This window comes from Microcaecilia unicolor, chromosome 2 (genome assembly GCF_901765095.1).
Source record: "Microcaecilia unicolor chromosome 2, aMicUni1.1, whole genome shotgun sequence".
In the NCBI taxonomy this organism is placed as follows: domain Eukaryota; kingdom Metazoa; phylum Chordata; class Amphibia; order Gymnophiona; family Siphonopidae; genus Microcaecilia; species Microcaecilia unicolor.
The window spans coordinates 78,326,628-78,345,978 of record NC_044032.1 but is presented as its reverse complement, the minus strand read 5'-3'; the positions used below and the strand labels follow the sequence as shown (position 1 = coordinate 78,345,978).

At 42.4% G+C, this 19,351-nt stretch overlaps 1 protein-coding gene across 1 annotated transcript in view; it reads left to right on the top strand.

Moving 5' to 3' along the window:
- Positions 1-9,886, top strand: part of C9 (complement C9) — a 61,328-nt gene extending 51,442 nt beyond the window's left edge. The window contains exons 10-12 of the mRNA XM_030193069.1: positions 1,218-1,446; positions 4,318-4,511; positions 9,674-9,886. Of these exons, the coding sequence (XP_030048929.1) occupies positions 1,218-1,446; positions 4,318-4,475 (387 nt within the window). The 3' untranslated portion in view covers positions 4,476-4,511; positions 9,674-9,886. The remainder of the gene's footprint in view (positions 1-1,217; positions 1,447-4,317; positions 4,512-9,673) is intronic.
- Positions 9,887-19,351: the final 9,465 nt, after the last annotated feature.

The following is a 19,351-nucleotide window of genomic DNA, read 5'->3' as shown; positions in this document are numbered from 1 at the left end:
GTTAGGCGCGAATCCTCGGTATTCAGTAATACTGTGTGCATCTTTAGTGAATGCCCCTCACCTGCCCATGCCCCTCCCATGGCCATGCTCCCTTTTGAGTTGCTAGTGCTTAGCACGATGCATACGCAAATCGAAAATGTTGCTAATTAATGCCAATAATTGATTGTTATCATCCAATTATTAGCGAGATTGATTCATTAGCCAATTTAGTTGTGCATGCATTTCAGGATAGTGCACAATTTTGTGTACAGAAATATGAGCACCATTTATAGAATCCAGCCATAAATGCTTCCGCGTTAACCTGGAGCAGGAACCGTGTATTAATCTAGATGCAGCATTACATTTGGGCTTGCTATGCATTAAAATTCTGTGCTATAGTGCATTAAGTACAATACTAAATGCATTTAAGTAGAAGGGTGCCAAAGCTATGTTCAGAAAGGTTAATAACAAGAACAATTTCCAGGTTCTGGTCCTATCACATTTCTTCCCTGGTGGTAGGATACAATATATTCTGATGATATAAGCTGCTGTTTCTCCTCTATCCCCCAGAATTATACAGAGTTTGCCCTGCTCAAGGAAGTCTTGGATTTTCTCAGTTAGTTTTAGAAAATGTGGATTTCTGATATTTGTGTAGTTTGCACTATGCAATAGGAAGTGCATTTCTATTTCTTCACTGTTGCACTGCATACAAAGTCAGGCTTTATGGAGTTTCCGTTTTTATCTGCCTCTTTCTATTTCTAGCCTTAAGTAGAGGAGTGTGGTAGCCGTGTTAGTCCACTCTTAAGGTTATCATCTGAGGAAGAAGGGCAACCTTCGAAAGCTAATCAAGAAATGTATTAAGTTATGTCCAATAAAAAAGGTATCATCTTATTTTCTTTTCCATGTTTTATTTTGTTTGATTTCTATTGATATTTTTAGCCTGAAATCACTTATTCTATCTTTGGTGAGGGTCTATGTTTCTTAGAATTTATGGATACAATCCTAAACAGAGGTTACCCATCAAACTAAGCAACTTTGTTTTGTTTCTTTAATTAGCATAATATGTTTGGTTTAATTTTGAAAAACTGGCAGATATTCCAACTGAATCAGCTGCAAATGTGTATTCCGCTGACATCCAGTTTGCTTGTTTGTTTTTTTTAATCTGGTAAGGCAGACTTTCAATCACGTAAGGAAATAAAATAAAGATAAAAGAAATTGTCTCTCTATTTTCTTTATAGCCAGCTCCAATTTATCAGCTAATACCCGTTAAGATGAAAGACGCACATGAAAAGAAACAGCTTTTGGAAAGAGCAATTGAAGATTACCTGACTGAATTCAGTGTGTGCAAGTGCCAGCCTTGTCAGAATGGTGGCACGGCACTGCTGGTGGATGGGGAATGCTTATGTAAATGTCCGCTGTATTTTGAAGGCATTGCTTGTCAGACTCTTAAGTCAGAAATCCTACAAAGTAAGTACATTTTTTTACTTCTTCAGTCGTATACACTAGCTAATACTCACAGAACTGTTAACCACAATATTTTTAAATAAAATGTTGAAACTTGGCTGCAGTTTATACTGTTTTACATACATAAAAGGGTTATGCACATAAAAATATGTATGATGACAAGAAAGGAAAAACTTTTTGGAACACACTCCAAATGATCATGTACAAAGACTAGATTGTCAACTTATTTCCAGAAGGAAAAGCCTCAGAACCCACAATGTGCTGGCATATAAGCCTTCTGTTTCCAAAGACTGGTGAAGGGAGAAACACACAAAATGTTTGGAGGTCCTATATAGTACCAGAGGCAGCAGTTTTTTCACTACAAAATGCAGTTGGACCGAGACTCTATATTTGAACATTTCAATATATTTCATAGAGAGTAAAATTTTAAAAAAAGATTTTTTATAAAATAATTTTAAATACCAGAAGTTTTTTAAGCCAGTGATTGATAGAATGTACGTGAGTATGGAATGTGCCATTGTGGATTCTGAGGTTTTTCTTCTGGAAATAAGTTGACAATCTAGTCTTTGTTACATGATTGTTTGTAGCATACTTGTTTCAAAAAACAAATGTTGGTTTAGCTCCAGCCCTCAAAACTTACCCCCTGTTTACTAAGCTGCGCTAGCGGCTGCTGTGCGGCAATGCCAACACAGCCTATTCACTGTGACAGCATTACTGCACCAACAGTCGCTTGTCCAGGAACTTGTCCAAAGCTTTTTTAAACCCAGATATGCTAACCGCTATAACCACATCCTCCGGCAATGAGTTCTAGAGCTTAACTATTCATTATGGCCCTCATGATCAAAAGCAAACGCCGGCGCTAGAGGCTGTTAGCGCCATACTAGCGCCAGCGTTTGCTACCGCCCCATGATTAGAGCCCTCGAGCATGTGAAACAACGCACTCAAGGGCTCTTTGCACAAGTAGCATGCAAATGCATGCTAAACAGGGCTCAGCGCATTCATCCCCAATGATCAGCGACCAGCGCGCCAAAATTTGGGTCGCTGGCCATGGCAAACCCTACACCAGCTCCGAGCTGGCGTTAGGGTTTGCAGATCATTGGGGAGGAATGGTGAGCCCTGTTCAGCATGCAGTTGCATGCTGGCAGGCCCTCATTCCCCCCCAAAGCAAACCTGTCAACAGGGGGCTGGAGGTCCGGTGGACCTCCAGTCCCCCCGACGATCCCACCCCCCCCCCCCCAGGTTCAGGGAAGGCTGGAGATCCGGTGGGTCTCCAGCCCCCCCAAACCCCCAGAAAATGGCCCCTGGTGGTCTAGTGGCCACCGGCCAAACCCCCTCTCACCCTCCCACCCAGCGAGCGACGGGGAGGGGGCTGGAGGTCTGGCGGACCTCCAGCCCACCCCAACTCCCCCCCACCATTTTGCGGCGGTGTCAACCCAAGGAAGAGGAGGGAGGCAGGCTGCGTCCCTCCTCTAACTAAGGTAGGGGGGCCGGGAGGGGGTTGTCCTTTACGTTGGCCCACCAGGGATAGGTCGGACAATGCTGGTGGGGGGGGAGTTGGGGTGGGCTGGAGGTCCGCTAGACCTCCAGCTCCCACCCCGTCACTCGCTGGGTGGGAGGGTGGGAGGGGGTTTGGCCGGTGGCCACTAGACCACCAGGGACCATTTTCTGGGGGTTTGGGGGGGCTGGAGACCCACCGGATCTCCAGTCCTCCCTGAACCTGGAGGGGGGGATCATCAGGTTTGGGCTTTTGACAGCCCAGACCTGTCAAACAAGTGCGAGAGGATTGTGCTGAGTGCATGCTGAGCCACAATTCACCCGCACTTCTACCCCATGATCAGAGATAATTGCGCTGCTTAAATTTGCATGCATTATCTCTGATCATCGGTGCGGTAAAGCCCCGCGCTGTTCCAGCGCTATTTTAGAGCGCTGTTTGGAACAGCGTGGGGCTTTTGATCATCTGCCTGCGAGTGAAAAAATATTTCCTCCTATAGGCTAAATGTTGACACCTTCTCCATCTCCACCCCTAGAATCCCTGTTATAAAATTCCCCTCATAGAGATCAATATTCATCAGAGATCAGCATGGAATGAACCACTTAACTATATAGGGGGTAATATTCAGCCTGCTGTGGTCAGCCTCTAGTATTGAACATCGCCAGGGAGTTAATTGGGCGCTGGCTGATATTCAGAGCAGTGCCTAGATAGATCAGCAGATAAACTTACGTAGGACAGTCTTTGGGCTAACTTCCTTCACTTAACCAGTTTGCGGACTGATTATCATTGCTAACTAACTGGAAAGTGCCTGGGCAGTCACAGGCAATATTCAGCAGCACTACCCACTTAAGTACTGCTGAATATTGCCGAATGGCCAGCTCAGCAGCTCCTGCCTGGTTAAACATTTTTCAATATTGAATCCATAAACATTACTCATGAAACGTTATGTAGGTTTTCTGTGATCTTATCCATTTAGGTCAGAAGCCAAAAATATATGGCTAAAGATATATGAATAACTTATCTGTATAATTTTATCCTTGTTTTTTCTGCAGTCAGTTCTATAACCAGGTGCATCTTTCTAGATGCCCAAAGCTCTCAGTGAGATCCCTTTCTTAAATGGCATCTGGGTGCCCAGATTCCATTATAGAGCATTAGCATAACCTGGCACTGGTGCACCTTAAATTTACATGCCAGCAATTACACCAGCCATAGACCTGCCACAACTATGGGCACCTAAATCAGGCAAAATTACCGAACAGCTCAATTTCCAAGACTGTATTGGTTGTGTGAGTTGAAAGTTTGTTAGGTAACTTCTTGAAAATGTACCCTCTTAAGTCTGCATTAAAGGATAAAATTCTAATGACAACATTTAAATCTGACAGATTCAAATCCTCCTGTTGATGGAAGATGGGGATGCTGGTCAAGCTGGTCTCAATGTATTGGTGGAGAGCGAACACAGAGTCGTCAGTGTAACAATCCCGCACCACAAAATGGAGGCAAACACTGCGATGGAGACAATATCAGAAAAAGCCCTTGCTAGAAATAACCATATATCATTGCACAAAGCATGAAAGAGGTTTGTGCAGAATAGGGAAAGGGAATGGGACTTGATATACTGCCTTTCTATGGTTAGAATCAAAGTGTTCATATATTATACACAGGTTCTTATTTTGTACCTGAGGCAGTGGAGGGTTAATTGACTTGCCCAGCGTCACAAGGAGCTGCAGTGGGAATCAAACCCAGTTCCCCAGGTTCTCAGACCACTGTACTAACCAATAGGCTACTCCTCCACTCAAAATACAGTGGGGAAAACAATAGAGCGATAAATGTAGATAAGTTCTGTTTATTATGGTCAGATGGCCAGAAGTATTTTCTATTGTTGCAGTTGCCTCAGCCATAGTCAGCAAAACAAGAATTAGAGAAGCCAATATTCCAATAGAACCTTGATGCAGTGTATGAAAGAGTGTCCCCCACTCCCAGGACTATGACTTTCAAACAGGGGTCTGGGAATAGAAGGTAAAAAGATCAACAAAGCTTGAATCGTGCCTGTCCCAGGAACTTGGCAAAGACCACATTAGGGGCTAGCCATTCTCTCGCATTGGCCTTTGAGCTGGCTGAGAACTAATATGCAGCTAGTCCCTGTTCCTTTACTGCTGGTCTCTCTGGTGTTGGCAGCTATTGTGGTGACTGATCCCTCCTTAATCTACTGTAATTCCATCACTATTTTTTACACCATTTCCCCAAGTCATTTCCCATTTATTTTCCCTGAGTTTCTCCCCCTTATTCTCCTTTGAGTGTTACAGCTTTTCTTCTCAGCTGGTCTGAGGTTCTGGCCATCTCCTTGCTTCAGGGGTGGTTAGATGTGCAGAAGGCAACAATTCTCTTCTAAGCAACTGAACTGTACTTTGGATTTTCTTTGTTTATTATGAGTACTACAATAAAGAGGATTTGCTTAAGAATTGAGAATTTCTGGTAAAACTACTTGGGGATGGTTTAACTGGCTATACTTTGCCTAGAACAGTACACCTGTATTTTATGGCATTTCTTTTCTTTTATAATTTTGATTTTGTTATGTGAACCAATTTGACTTGCACTGCAAATAAATCAGTATATGAAAACCTAATAAACGATTTCCCTGAGGGATGCACTTTTTTTTTTTTACTTGGCCGGTGCGAATGTAACCCGGTGGGTTTAATTAAAAAAAAAATACCTGTGATCCAGGGCTAGTGTGGATTGAGGCTGTGGCATTGGTGTAGGGCAGCTAGAGCTCAGAAGCCACGGGAGTACCACGGTGACAGGATGCTTTGCTGCATGTGTGGGGGGGGGGAGAGAGAATCTGTGCACTGGTGCACGTTCATGGATCTACTGCATGTGTGGCGGCTGTAGGGGGGAAGAGAGAGCAGGCTGTATTGGGCCTGTTGCTTTATTATTTGCATTGGCTGGAAAGCTTATGAAATGGTTGCATTAGGATGGTGAAAGGGTTTAAAATGCAGCATGTGCCCTGAACTTTGACAGAGCTGCATGCAGGGTTCTATCAGAGTCCTAGGCAGAGTTCTAAACTACCTTGGAAGGCAATTGGGTGGGTATTCTCGTCAAAGTAGGCTGTATGATTGAGTGCTGTGTGAGAGACCTGAATTTTAACTTAATTTTAAAGGAATTCTGATATTAGCATTCAAGAGTGCCTGAAGTAGTGAAGTTGTGAAGCCCATGGTGACATTTGGCTTCAGGGACAGGAGTGTATATGGAATAAAGATGTCACTGTTTCACTCTCTATTGATGCTTCCCTTTGTGAAGAACTTTTTTTTTTCTTTTCTTTCCAATATGCCATGTGTTTTCAAATTCCTTGAGTTTACACTTTATATGACTTCAGTTTAAGTATTCTTTATAGCACATTGTAATCCACCAAGGGTAGGGGATTTTCCCGCAGACTGATAGATTATAAATTCTCATAAATACAAGGAAATTGCTAGGAAACTAATACAGCCCTCCCTGTCTTTTCCTCCCTCCTCTACCAGTGTCTGGTAAAGAATTGTCTGAAAACAAACTCTCTTTATATTTGGGCCCAGTTTGAGGAAAGAGCCATCTGAGAGGTAGCCTAGTGTCCCAGGTAGCAGAGATAAATTTCCCTGAGAGATTTAGGAAAATTTTAACAAGGGCTGCATTCAAATTGTTTCTAAAGAAAAAGAGGCCAGCACTGCTGTTTTAGTGTGGGTATTTAAAGCTGCTTGTCTTTGGAGGAAAGCCTGTGTTTTAAAGTACTGAAAAGAACACTGTCATTGATTAATAAAAGCAGCAGCAGCAGCATTAGTGCTGTATAATAGTGTTCTGGCTACATGTGCATTTAAATTTAAATGTTAACATCCTTAGAGAATTGGAATGTAGAAATGTTTTACTTTTATGCCACATAATACACAGCCCTGGCTGTGAAAGTAGAGAGCTGGTAGGTGCTATAGTTTAAAAAGAAAAAAACTGTTCTGACTTTAGCATCAAGAGCTTTCTACGCTATTATTGAGAAAGTTGGCAGTGTTTGATATTTGAGATTTTGCTTCTAATATGCTCCTGTGTAAAATAAATTGATGAATAAGGTGGCAGAGAGCATAAATGTGAAAATTATCACTTTGACCTTCACTTGAAAAGGTATATAACAAAAGCCTGCTCTGAGCTGGTAGTCTATAGTTGGTGCCAGTAGGGTTCCTAGGGGGGCTGACACCTGGGGCGCCCCGCCCCCCCCCCCCCCCCCCCCGGTGAAAGGACACCCCCCCACCCACGGGTGCACGCCGCTGGGGGGGGTGCCGCGCGCCGGTCAGCTTCGTTCGTTTCCATGCTCCCTCTGCCCCGGAACAGGTTACTTCCTGTTCTGGGGCAGAGGGAGCATGGAAACGAACGAAGCTGACCGGCGCGCAGCACCCCCCCAGCGGCGTGCACCTGGGGTGGACCGCCCCCACCGCCTCCCCTTGGTACGCCACTGGTTGGTGCCCTGTGAGTACAGGACTGTTATAAGAGGATATACTTCTGGGGAGGGTCAGAAGGGATTCTTGAATTAGCTGTTTGTTTTCTTAGTTAGCATAGGGATATAATAAAAATTTCTTATGATAGTTCTAGTATAGCTTCAGGGTATTGCTTTGTTGATTTGTTAAAGTCAGGCAGTGGAGTTCCTGAGCGGAGAAACCTGGGAAGAACATCTAAGAGCTTCAACTAAAGAAAGGAGAAAAAAAAACGAAAAATAACAAGAAAGACCCAAAAGAAGAAAGGTGACAGACGGGCATTTAAATGTATGGACTAACAATTCAAACATAAAATAATACTTACCTGATACACTAAGTTCCCGAAGTAATTAATTCTGAAAAACCAAAGGTGACACAAAGAATCATTTCTAGTTTAGACAGTGGGTGGATAACATTAAAAATTTGTGATTATAAAGGTGTTAGTATAAAAAACATTACTTATCTGATCAAGTTTTTTTTGTTTCTACATGCTTTCTCTTGTTTGCCATGTAGTTTTATAAACTGGATCCAGTCAGGGTACTACAAGAAAAATATAAAAACATTCCATTATAGCTTGGTGTTTTTAAGTTTTTTTAGAAGAAATGTTTGTGTAATTTACGAAAAGTCAAATTTACCCCATTCCTTCCCTGAACTTACCTCATTCCCTAACCCATTTTCCTTCCTTAATTTCCCTATAATTTATGTGAGACCATCCTCCAGAAGAAAGCCACACCTGAGGTAAAGGTCAGGTTGGCTCCTGGGAGGCGGGGCTTACATCTCTTATCTAAGAATGTCCTGCTGTCCTGGCTCCAGCCACCCCACTGTGTGGATCTAGATGAAAGAGAGAGGTTTTGAACATTTAGGCCCCGATATCGAGATAGCAAGAGTTAGACCAGCTAACTCCTGCTGTCACCAGTGATCCCGGAATTTCAATGCCGGTGCCATATCCGTTCATCAACATTGAATTTCTAGGGGGGGGGGGGTTGGCGCCGCAAACATAGCCGGTTAAGCCGATATTCATTGACTGACTGGGTGAAAATTAGCGGTAACCAGCTATGTCACATGACAGAGCAGGTGACCGGGATATTCAGTGAGAGATAGATGGCTGTCTCCCACTGAATATTAGTGAATAGCTGGCTTGAGTGTATTTAACCAGCCAGATGCCGTTCCTGGCCAGTTAAATACTTTTGAATATTGGGCGATTAGTCATTTGTATGATGACTCCTAGATCCTTTTCATGGTCAGTGACTCCTATAGCTACATGATGCAAGGTTCCATATTACTACTACTACTACTACTACTTAACATTTCTAAAGCGCTACTAGGGTTACGCAGCGCTAAGATTCACCGACCTGCAAAACGATCTAGGAGTCATCATTGACGATACTTTGAAACCTTCTGCTTAGTGTGCTGCAGCAGCAAAGAAAGCAAATAGAATGTTAAGTATTATTAGGAAAGGAATGGAAAATAAAAACAAGGATGTTATAATGCCTTTGTATTGCTCCATGGTGCTACCGTACCTTGAATACTGTGTGCAATTCTGGTCACCACATCTCAAAAATGATATAGTGGAATTAGAAAAGGTATAGAGAAGGGAGACAACAATGATAAAGGGGATGGGATGACTTCCCTATGAGGAAAAGCTGAAACGACTTGGGCTCTTTAACTTGGAGAAAAGACGGCTGAGGGGAGATATGATAGAGGTATATAAAATACTGAGTGGAGGGGAACAGGTAGACTTAAATCATTTGTTACTCTTTCCAAAAATACTAGGACTAGGGGGCATGCAATGAAGCTACAAAGTAGTAAATTTAAAATGAATCAGAGAAAATATTTCTTCATTCAGCATGTAATTAAACTCTGGAATTCGTTGCCAGAGAACATGGTAAAAGCAGTTAGCTTAGCAGAGTTTTAAAAAGGCTTGGATAGCTTCCTATAAGAAAAGTCCATAAGCCATTAGTAAAATGGACTTGGGAAAATTCACAGCATATTTCTGGGATAAGCAGCATAAAGTGTATTGTACTGTTTTGGGATCTTGCCAGGTACTTTTGACCTTGATTGGCCACTGTTGGAAACAGGATACTGGGCTTGTTGGACCTTCGGTCTGTCCCAGTATGGCAACACTTATGTACTAAACTACAGAAACAACATATACCAAACAAGTGCAAAAATATATTGTACTGTATGTTTCATAAGTGAAACCAAGTTTAAAACAATTATATTAAATGCGTTTTCTCTTTGTTCATTTTAACAGATGTTGGAGTTATTTGAAAAAAGTTTTGAAGAGCCTTCGGAAATAATCAAGCTTTTCTTCACAAAAAATACCATACAGTAAAATCCACAGGTCATAAAACATTGAATATCTTCTCTTAAATATGACTCACTCAGTAGTGGATTTACTACAGCTTCTCTTTACACGTCACCTTACTGTGTATATGGAATAAAGATGTCACTGTTTCACTCTCTATTGATGCTTCCCTTTGTGAAGAACTTTTTTTTCTTTTCTTTCCAACATGCCACGTGTTTTCAAATTCCTTGAGTTTACACTTTGTATGCCTTCAGTTTAAGTATTCTTTCTAGCACATTGTAATCCACCAAGGGTAGGGGATTTTCCCGCAGACTGATAGATTATAAATTCTCATAAATACAAGGAAATTGCCAGGAAACTAATACAGCCCTCCCTGTCTTTTCCTCCCTCCTCTATCAGGCACAATCCTCCTCCAAACCCATGCACAATTCTCTCCCTCCCTCCACCGGGTAGAAAGAGAGCAGATCTTCTCAGGCACACCTGTCCTCTTCTTGACCAGCTTCACTCTGCAGTCTAATCCACTCTGGACCTTATACTCTTACAGGATATCCAGGCCCATCCTTTTCATATTTCTGATTGAATCTCTCATGGAAGGAGGTGGTGTTCTCTTCCTGATGGTGGGAGGCAAAAGAAAGGATCATGTTTGGGAGGAGCACTCTGGGATATGCTAATTCAGTTTCACACAAGGCATATTTTCCCTGTTAAATCAGTAGCAGGCAGAAAGAAGAGTGACTGTGTGGGGAGAGGGGAAGGGGGGTTACAGCCACCACTGCCCAAAGAGGTCTGTCTGTTCTTCCCACTGCCCATTGACTTTTTCTGCTGACTGGAGAACAATGCACAGAGGTGCATTGTTCTTTAGTCAGCAGAAAACGTCAATGAGCAGTGTGCTTCTTTACTGCTGCATCCTCCTCTGGTAGATTCCCTCTCCAATTAGAATTATATAGCCCCCCCCCCCCCAAAAAAAAAAAATTGTGGGGCTTTTAAAATGCATTTATATTATGATGGAGGGAGGGAGGCCATAATGCTTGCTTGCCTAGGGCCCACCAACGTTAACCCTGCCCTGTGGATGTACAGTAATTTGTGTTCCTCTAAACACAAATTCTAAGTAATTCAAGGAGAACTGGTTGCAGGTACACTGCCCTGGTTTTTACAATGGAAACTGCAAACACAAGACTATAGCAACAAAGATAATATGCAAATGTAAGCAACCGAAACTGTGGATTATCACAGACTGGCTAAGAGGGATGGGCCAGTCTCGGGAAATGAATGTTAAAAGGAAATTCAAGCAAAGACACAAAAGTAATAGTTGTTTCGTTTTTCATAATATTCAAAGAATTTTCGTTTCCTTTAGGGCCTGATTCACTAAGGGCTTCTTTCACTAAAGCACACAGAAAATGAGAGGAAGACCATTCAATTCCTATGGGCTTCCTCTCATTTGCCGCACCAGAAATCGCTAGCATGGTTTAGTAAAAGAGGCCCTAAGCCTTTTTTCTAATTCTGGGTCTATAGGAAAAGATTTTGATGTCTTAGGCCTCGAATGTGTAATTCAAAACCAGCTTTAAGAGCTGTCTTATGTTCATCATCCTGTTCAGAAGGAATGGATCCTCAGGAGCTTAACCGAGATTGGATAGCAGAGCCGGTAGTGGGAGGCGGGGCTGGAGGTTGGGAGGCGGGGATAGTGCTGGGCAGACTTATACGGTCTGTGCCAGAGCCAGTGGTGGGAGGCGGGACTGGAGGTTGGGAGGCAGGGATAGTACTGGGCAGACTTATACGGTCTGTGCCAGAGCCGGTGGTGGAAGGCGGGGATAGTGCTGGGCAGACTTATACGGTCTGTGCCAGAGCCGGTGGTGGGAGACAGGGATAGTGCTGGGCAGACTTATATGGTCTGTGCCAGAGCCGGTGGTGGGAGGCGGGGATAGTGCTGGGCAGACTTATACGGTCTGTGCTAGAGCCGGTGGTTGGGAGGCGGGGCTGGTGGTTGGGAGGCGGGGATAGTGCTGGGCAGACTTATACAGTCTGTGCCCTGAAGAGCATAGGTACAAATCAAAGTAGGGTATAGACAAAAAGTAGCACACATGAGTTGTCTTGTTGGGCAGACTGGATGGACCGTGCAGGTCTTTTTCTGCCGTCATCTACTATGTTACCCCTCTCAATACAAGGCATTATTGTATACTACAAAACCAAAACTCCAAATCAGGATTATTTATTTAACTCTTGTCACATAAGTTCTGTACAGTGCCCAAACATAATTTGTTCTAGACAAAAAATTTGTAAAGAATCCTTAAATAATAATATGAGTAGGAGAAATCCTCATATATTGTGTGAAGCCATAAATGCAGCCTTTAAATGAGGTTGCCTGCTTAGGCTAAAGTTCTTATGCTTTAGTTATTATCATGGGGGAAAACCTCTACTCATTAATGTGCTAGAGTGAATATTTTAAATCACTTATACTAATACAAAGTCCACACAGTTAGTGAGACTAAAACAAGCTAAAAAAAAAAAAAAGCCACAGAGACCCATCTTGCCGAGATTCGTGTCCTGCTTTACAAACGCTGACAAAACTAGATGGCCTAAAGTTTCCACAAAATAGGACATTAAGGTCTCTCTTTTTCAATCACTATCTCTTTAGGCCCTCCTTGATTGTGCCCCTTTCAAAGAAAATCATAGTATAAGGTTTGTAGCTGAAATTTACTAAAGGTTTTTTCCTCTTTTGAAGATATTTATAAAGGATTTTTAACATGTAAACTCTATTGTAACCACATAAAAAGACTCATAAAATGAATCAATTTGCAAAAGTACAAGGAGTTATAAGACAGCGCCTACTTTTATGCAGCTCAGGTGCAGACCTGTTCAGGGTTATCATTTGGGTATGGTTTGGGCAGTCACAAAGCATGCACCTAGGTTATAAAATAGATTGGGATCTTGTTGGATTATATGGCAGATCACCTTTGAACAGCAGTTACAACCGATGTCTTACAGGATTTGATTACACTGACTGCAGAGTTTTGGTTGTATGTATTTTCCATTATGGTTGTAATTGCACCTATGCTTTTCTCTATGCCTTAATACAAATGACTTGAACATAAAATATGCACCTATGCATGTACTTCAGCTATACATATTTACACCAACTGCTTTTTAGCTGAAATTTCAACAGGTTTTGTAAAGCTATTTTATGAAGATAAAGGTGCCTATTTGGTCTCATCACCTAGGAAACCAATTATAAACTTAAATTCCAGGTGTAATTGTACAGATATGTATTTATTCATTTATTTATTCACATGTTAAATTTCACACAATCTGTAAATTAACATTCTCAAGGGCCCTTTTGCAAAGGTGCACCAAAAGTAGCCTGCAGTAGTGTGGACGCATGTTTTGGATGTGCGCTGGACCATTTCTCCGCTGCATCTGGAGAAAAGGGAGGGTTTGGGGCCAGGAAATGGACATGCGGCAAAATTAAAACAGCGCACATCTATTTACGGCCTGAGCCCTTAATGCAACCCATTGACTTAGCAGTAAGGGCTCATGCATTACCTCTGTAGTTACCATCCAGTGCACACCAACTGCCACTTCCTGCCGGGAACGCCCCTGCGGTAGAAAATAGAAAATTATTTTCTACAGCGGGTTTTCATTGTGCACCAAACTCGGAATTACCACCAGGACCATGTGCTAGTTGGGCAGTAATGCCGATTTGATGCACGTTGCACGCACATAGGCCCTTACGCGCCTTTGTAAAAGGGCCCCTCAGTGAATAAAAATTTCATATATTTAAAAAAACATTTGCATCAATAATCAAAACAAACTTCACAGAAATACAATAAAAACACAACCATCAGTAGCAGAAAAGTACAGTCAGCTAAATCTAATTTGAAGAAATAAAATCAGACAAGGGGGGACAAGCAGGGCCACTGAGAGGGGGGGGACAGGAGGGGACAAAAGTCCCCGGACCCGGGCCTCCGGGGGGGCCCGGCGCCACCGCCTGGCCCGCCCTCTGTCGCTCCCGGAACTAACCTTAAGCCTCCTTTCACTTTGCAGCAAGCAGCAGCAGGGCAGGCTACTCCTTCCTTCCATGTCCCGCCCTCGCCTGATGTAACGTCCGCGAGAGCAGGGCACGGAAGGAAGGAGGAGAGGTCTGCCCTGCTGCTGCTTGCTGCAAAGTGAAAGGAGGCTTAAGGTTAGTTCCGAAGACCAGGCCCGGTAGCGGGTGGAGGGGGCCCGGAGACCTTGGGTGGGTGGACGGCAGGGGGGGAGCGGCTCTGTCCCGGGCCCAGCTCTGGCTCTCGGCGTCCCTGGGGACAAGATGGCGGCTTGAAGGGAGCACAGCGAAGTTGCTCCTGAACTCGCGCTGACTCCTCATTGTCTTAAGCACTATATTCTGCTTACCTTATGCCTAAATGGCATTTAGTTTCAACAGTGAAGACAGCCTTAACCCGAGTCCCTGATGAAATTAATTTGAAACCCGCGATGTCAGGCGATTCCAGGGGAGAGCAGTCTTGTTTTCCATGATTTGAGCATCGAGTCAGCGAGGATGTGGACTTTACAGATAAGCCCAGCTTTAATTATTGCTTTGGCAACTTTTTAGAAGTGATAGCTGGTTATAAGTTTGGTGAAGGTTTTTTGATTTTTTGATTGCATTAACACTTGAGAAACAAATAGCACATTATATGGTGGCATTATGAAGAGTAACCCAATGAATGAAGTGCTATTCCACCTGGCATAAGTTATTATTAACTGCTACAGCAGTGGATATCTCTGAGGGCACTCTTCTGAAAAAAATCTTTAAAATCTCAAAAAAAAATTAAGATATAAAATATCTGGATTAATTTATATAGGTAAACATGAAGAATTAGTAGCATTTGTCCTGGTTTTTGTTTTCAGTAAACGGAGAGGCAGACAGCATACAGGCCCCGTTGCACATGTCTTGCCGACAGTCGGGCCCATGGATCGCTTTGCTGTTCCAGGAAACTTGGGACGCTTTGAGTCTTCGCTGCAAGGGGAAGCGGTGCAAGGCGAACCACTCCCCCAGCTTGAAGTGGATACATCTTTCAGCCCCGAGATTAAAAATCTACCGCTAATGCCTGCAATTGAGCAAGGGTTGTTTGAACAGGGACTTCCACAGTCCGAAGAGGTGGTGATACTCCCTGTAACGGGGCCAGACCCGGCAACGGATTGCCAAACACTCCCATGAGGATGAGCGTGGTACAGCATAGCGTTGGCGCTTTTGGCGAGACAACTGTGGAGAAAGAGCTGAAACTATCTGGAGATTCTTTGACTGAATTAACCACTAAGTAAGTCTTTTCGTCCAAGTAAACCTTCAACTATAACTCTGGATGCTATATGGGAAGCCCTTTTGGGTTTAGAGACATCTTTCTCTCAAAAACTGGTGTCTGTTATGCAACAAGTTCAATCCCCCCTTGAAAGGGTATCTACACTGGAAAAGAAAATTACAACATTTGAGGGAAAAATTGAAACTAATAGTAAAGATATAAAATCTTGTCAACAAATTCAAACAAATATTATTAAGGAAAACATGTGGCTGTAAAATAAAATTGAAAACTTAGAGAACCAACAGAGGTCAAAAACATTACGATTAATAAACTTTCCAAAACAGTTGTCTGTAGCACCTCTAATTACCTTTAAAAGATACATGTTTGAAATATTAAAAATACCGGAACAAGCTTACCCTCCGGTTTCAAAAATATATTACCTGCAACCTTATAGGAAAAAAATGTCTGATCAGCCTGTAACTGAAGGAGTTGAAGCTGTTTTTGAGACTTTAAATATTACACAAACTAACAAAGATGACAGTCTGGGTTTAAATCCAGCAACACTAATTGTGAATTTTGTATTACAGCCTGACAGAGATTGAATATTAAAACAATTTTTTCGTCATAGGGAACAGACCTTTTTGAATTATAAGATCAGAATATTTCCCGATGTATCTCGAGCAACCCAAAAGAGGCGTCAATATTTCCTTAAACTTCGCCCTTCTGTTTTTCAGTTGGGTGGTCTTTTCTGGTTGAATTTTCCATGTAAACGCGTAGTGAAACTGAATTCAGTGAAATATGTTTTTTTGATCCCTCACATTTAAGTTCCTTCTTGGAATCTAAGATAGTAATAACTCCATCTTCAATTCCAGAAGTGCTATTGTCATCTACATCATAATCTGTTTTTGATTTTTTTCCTGTGATCCTCCTTTCAAGTCTTTATTTGTGGACTAAAATTGGATAATATATATTTTCCTTGTTACAAAATGCAAATGTAAAAGCTTTGTTTTATTATTCTTTTTCTGTAACAAGAATTAATCTTGGAATTGTAGTAATAATCTTTAAAAAAAACAAAAAAGAAAGAAAGAAAATCAGACAAAGGCTTAAGTATACAATAAAGCTTTCAATTGCTTCCAAAAAGTTTGAGAAGTAGATTACGTCACTAATTGAATAGGAAGTATTATCCATACTAAATTTATCTCTGCAGATCACAATCTATGAGTAGAGAGCTGCTGTTTTAAAACCCTGGTAAGATATGCAGAGCCTGAAGCATTCAAAGAATGAAAAATAAAAAAAATAAAGTTTAAAATTATTACATTCACTTATTGACAGCCAGTGTTGCTTTGCAAGCACTGAGGAACACAGTCACACGAGGGCTTGTCTGGTCACTAACCAGGCTGCACAGTTGTGAACAACAAACAAAGAAGGCCACACAAAAGCACAAAGCACAGTAATACAACACACATAATCAATGATTGGAAAACTGTGCATAATTCTGAAAGAGAAAAAATAATAGTCTTTATACCAAAGCTTATAAAAACAGTTACCTAAAAGCTCCTTCATATTCCTAAACCAACCATAGTCTTTCACCTTCTTCCTTTCCAAACCCTTCACCTTCTTCCTTTCCAAACATAATGTACCAGAGCTGGTGGTGGGAGGCGGGACTGGTAGTTGGGAGGCGGGGATAGGGCTGGCCAGACTTATACGGTCTGTGCCCTGAAGAGGACAGTACAAATAAAAAAGTAGCACATATGAATTTATCTTCTTGGGCAGACTGGATGGACCGTGCAGGTCTTTTTCTGCCGTCATCTACTATGTTACTATGTTACTATCCTGCTTATAATCGAAATAGAAAAACACCTATATTGTGACCCAAATCGGGAGATAGACGTTTATCTCACAAAAACGAATAAAGCGGTATAATCGAAAGCCGAATTTGGACGTTTTCAACTGCACTCCGTCGCGGATGCGGACAAAGTTGATGGGGGCGTGTCGAAGGCGTGGTGAAGGCGGAACTGGGGCGTGGTTATCGGGCGATCAGAGATGGGCGCCTTACACCGATAATGGGAAAAAAATATGCGTTTTTAGCAGGAATTTAGGGCACTTTTCCTGGACCCTGTTTTTCCACGAATAAGGCCCCAAAAAGTGCCCTAAATGACCAGATGACCACTGGAGGGAATCGGGGATGACCTCCCCTGACTCCCCCAGTGGTCACAAACCCCCTCCCACCACAAAATATGACGTTTCACAACTTTTTATTTTCACCCTCAAATGTCATACCCACCTCCCTGGCAGCAGTATGCAGGTCACTGGAGCAGTTATTAGGGGGTGCAGTGGACTTCAGGCAGGTGGACCCAGGCCCACCCCCTCCCACCTGTTACACTTGTGCTGGTAAATGGGAGCCCTCCAAACCGCCCCCCAAACCCACTGTACCCACATGTAGGTGCCCCCCTTCACCCCTTAGGGCTATAGTAATGGTGTAGACTTGTGGGCAGTAGGTTTTGAGGGGGGATTTGGGGGGCTCAACACCCAAGGGAAGGGTGCTATGCACCTGGGAGCTGTTTTACCTTTTTTTTTTGTTTTTGTAAAAGTGCCCCCTAGGGTGCCTGGTTGGTGTCCTGGCATGTGAGGGGGACCAGTGCACTACGAATCCTGGCCCCTCCCACAAATAAATGTCTTGAAGTTATTTGATTTTGAACTGGGCGCTTTCGGTTTCCATTATCGCTGAAAAACAAAAACGCCCAGCTCAAAAAAAGATAAGCGTTCATGTTTTTCGAAAATACGGTTCGGTCCGCTCCTTCACGGACCCGTTCTCGGAGATAAACGCCCATGGAGATAGACGTTTCCGTTCGATTATGCCCCTTCACATGTACAAGATCCAAAACACAAAGGAATTACCCTGATAGGAAAAGACATTTAAGTACATAAGTAAATAAGAATTGCCATACTAGGACAAACTTAAGGTCCATCCAGCCCAGCATCCTGTTTACAACAGTGGATAATCCAGGTCACAAGTTCCTGGCAAGATTGCAAAACAGTACAATATATTTTATGTTGCTTATCCTAGAAATAAGCAGTGGATTTTCCAAAGCCCATTTTAATAATGGTTTATGGACTTTTCTTTCTTTTGCAAGGGACCTCTTAAAATGTGGCACCAATTGCCAACATTTGAGCATTCATATCTAGGAATGCTTTCCTTTGAACCTGAGTAGCCCATGAAACATCAGGAAACACCTGAATACCACAGAATTGAATATTGTGTTCAATTCTGGTCACTGCATCTCAGAAAAGATATAGTGGAATTAGAAAAGGTACAGAGAAGGGCGACGAAAATGATAAAGGGGATGGGACGACTTCCCTATGAGGAAAGGCTGAAGCGGCTAGGTCTCTTCAGCTTGGAGAAAAGGTGGCTGAGGGGAGATATGATAGAGGTCTATAAAATAATAGGTGGAGTGAAACAGGTAGACATGAATCATTTGTTTACTCTTTCCAAAAATATTAGGACTAGGGGGTATGCGATGAAACTACAAAATAGTAAATGTAGTATGAATTGGAGAAAATGTTTCTTCACTCAACATGTAATTAAACCCTGGAATTCGTTGCCAGAGAATATGGTAAAGTTGGTTAGCTTAGCGAGGTTTAAAAATGGTCTGGACGGCTTCCTAAAGGAAATGTCCATAGACCATTATTAAATTGACTTGGGGAAAATCCACTGCTATTTCTGGGATAAGCAGCATAAAATGTTTTCAGCTTTTTCGGGATCTTGCCAGGTATTTGTGCCCTGGATTGGCCACTGTTGGAAACAGGATGCTGGGCTTGATGGACCTTTGGTCTGTCCCAGTGTGGCAATACTTATGTGGCAAACCCTTATCTTTCCTATTTGTGAATGAGAGTAAAGGAGTCTTTTACTAAAGTGAACTATGTTTTTGCACTTTACATGCCTTAACAGTAAATGTTAAAGTGCACTAAGTGCAAAGACTGTGCACTAATTGTGTTCATTAATGTGCATACACTTTTTGTCAACTAGTGCCAAAGCACTTACGGCCAGATTCTATATTCGGTGCCTAAAAAATCTGGACGGTAAACATTACCGTCTAAGCGTATACTATAAGCGGCAATTAGATTTAAGCACAGTATATAGAATTTGCTTAGTTGATATCCCAGAGCCTCCATTTACACCAATGAAAACATGGAGTAAATCCCAGTGCATGGGAACGCCCATGAAACACCCATTTCCCCGCCCACAGCCACACCCCTTTTGAACTACATGCATTAGAATTTGGATGTAGTTCATTACAGAATAGGCTTAGCGAGTTGTGTGCTTAAGTTCAAATTATTGCCAATTAGTGCTCATTAT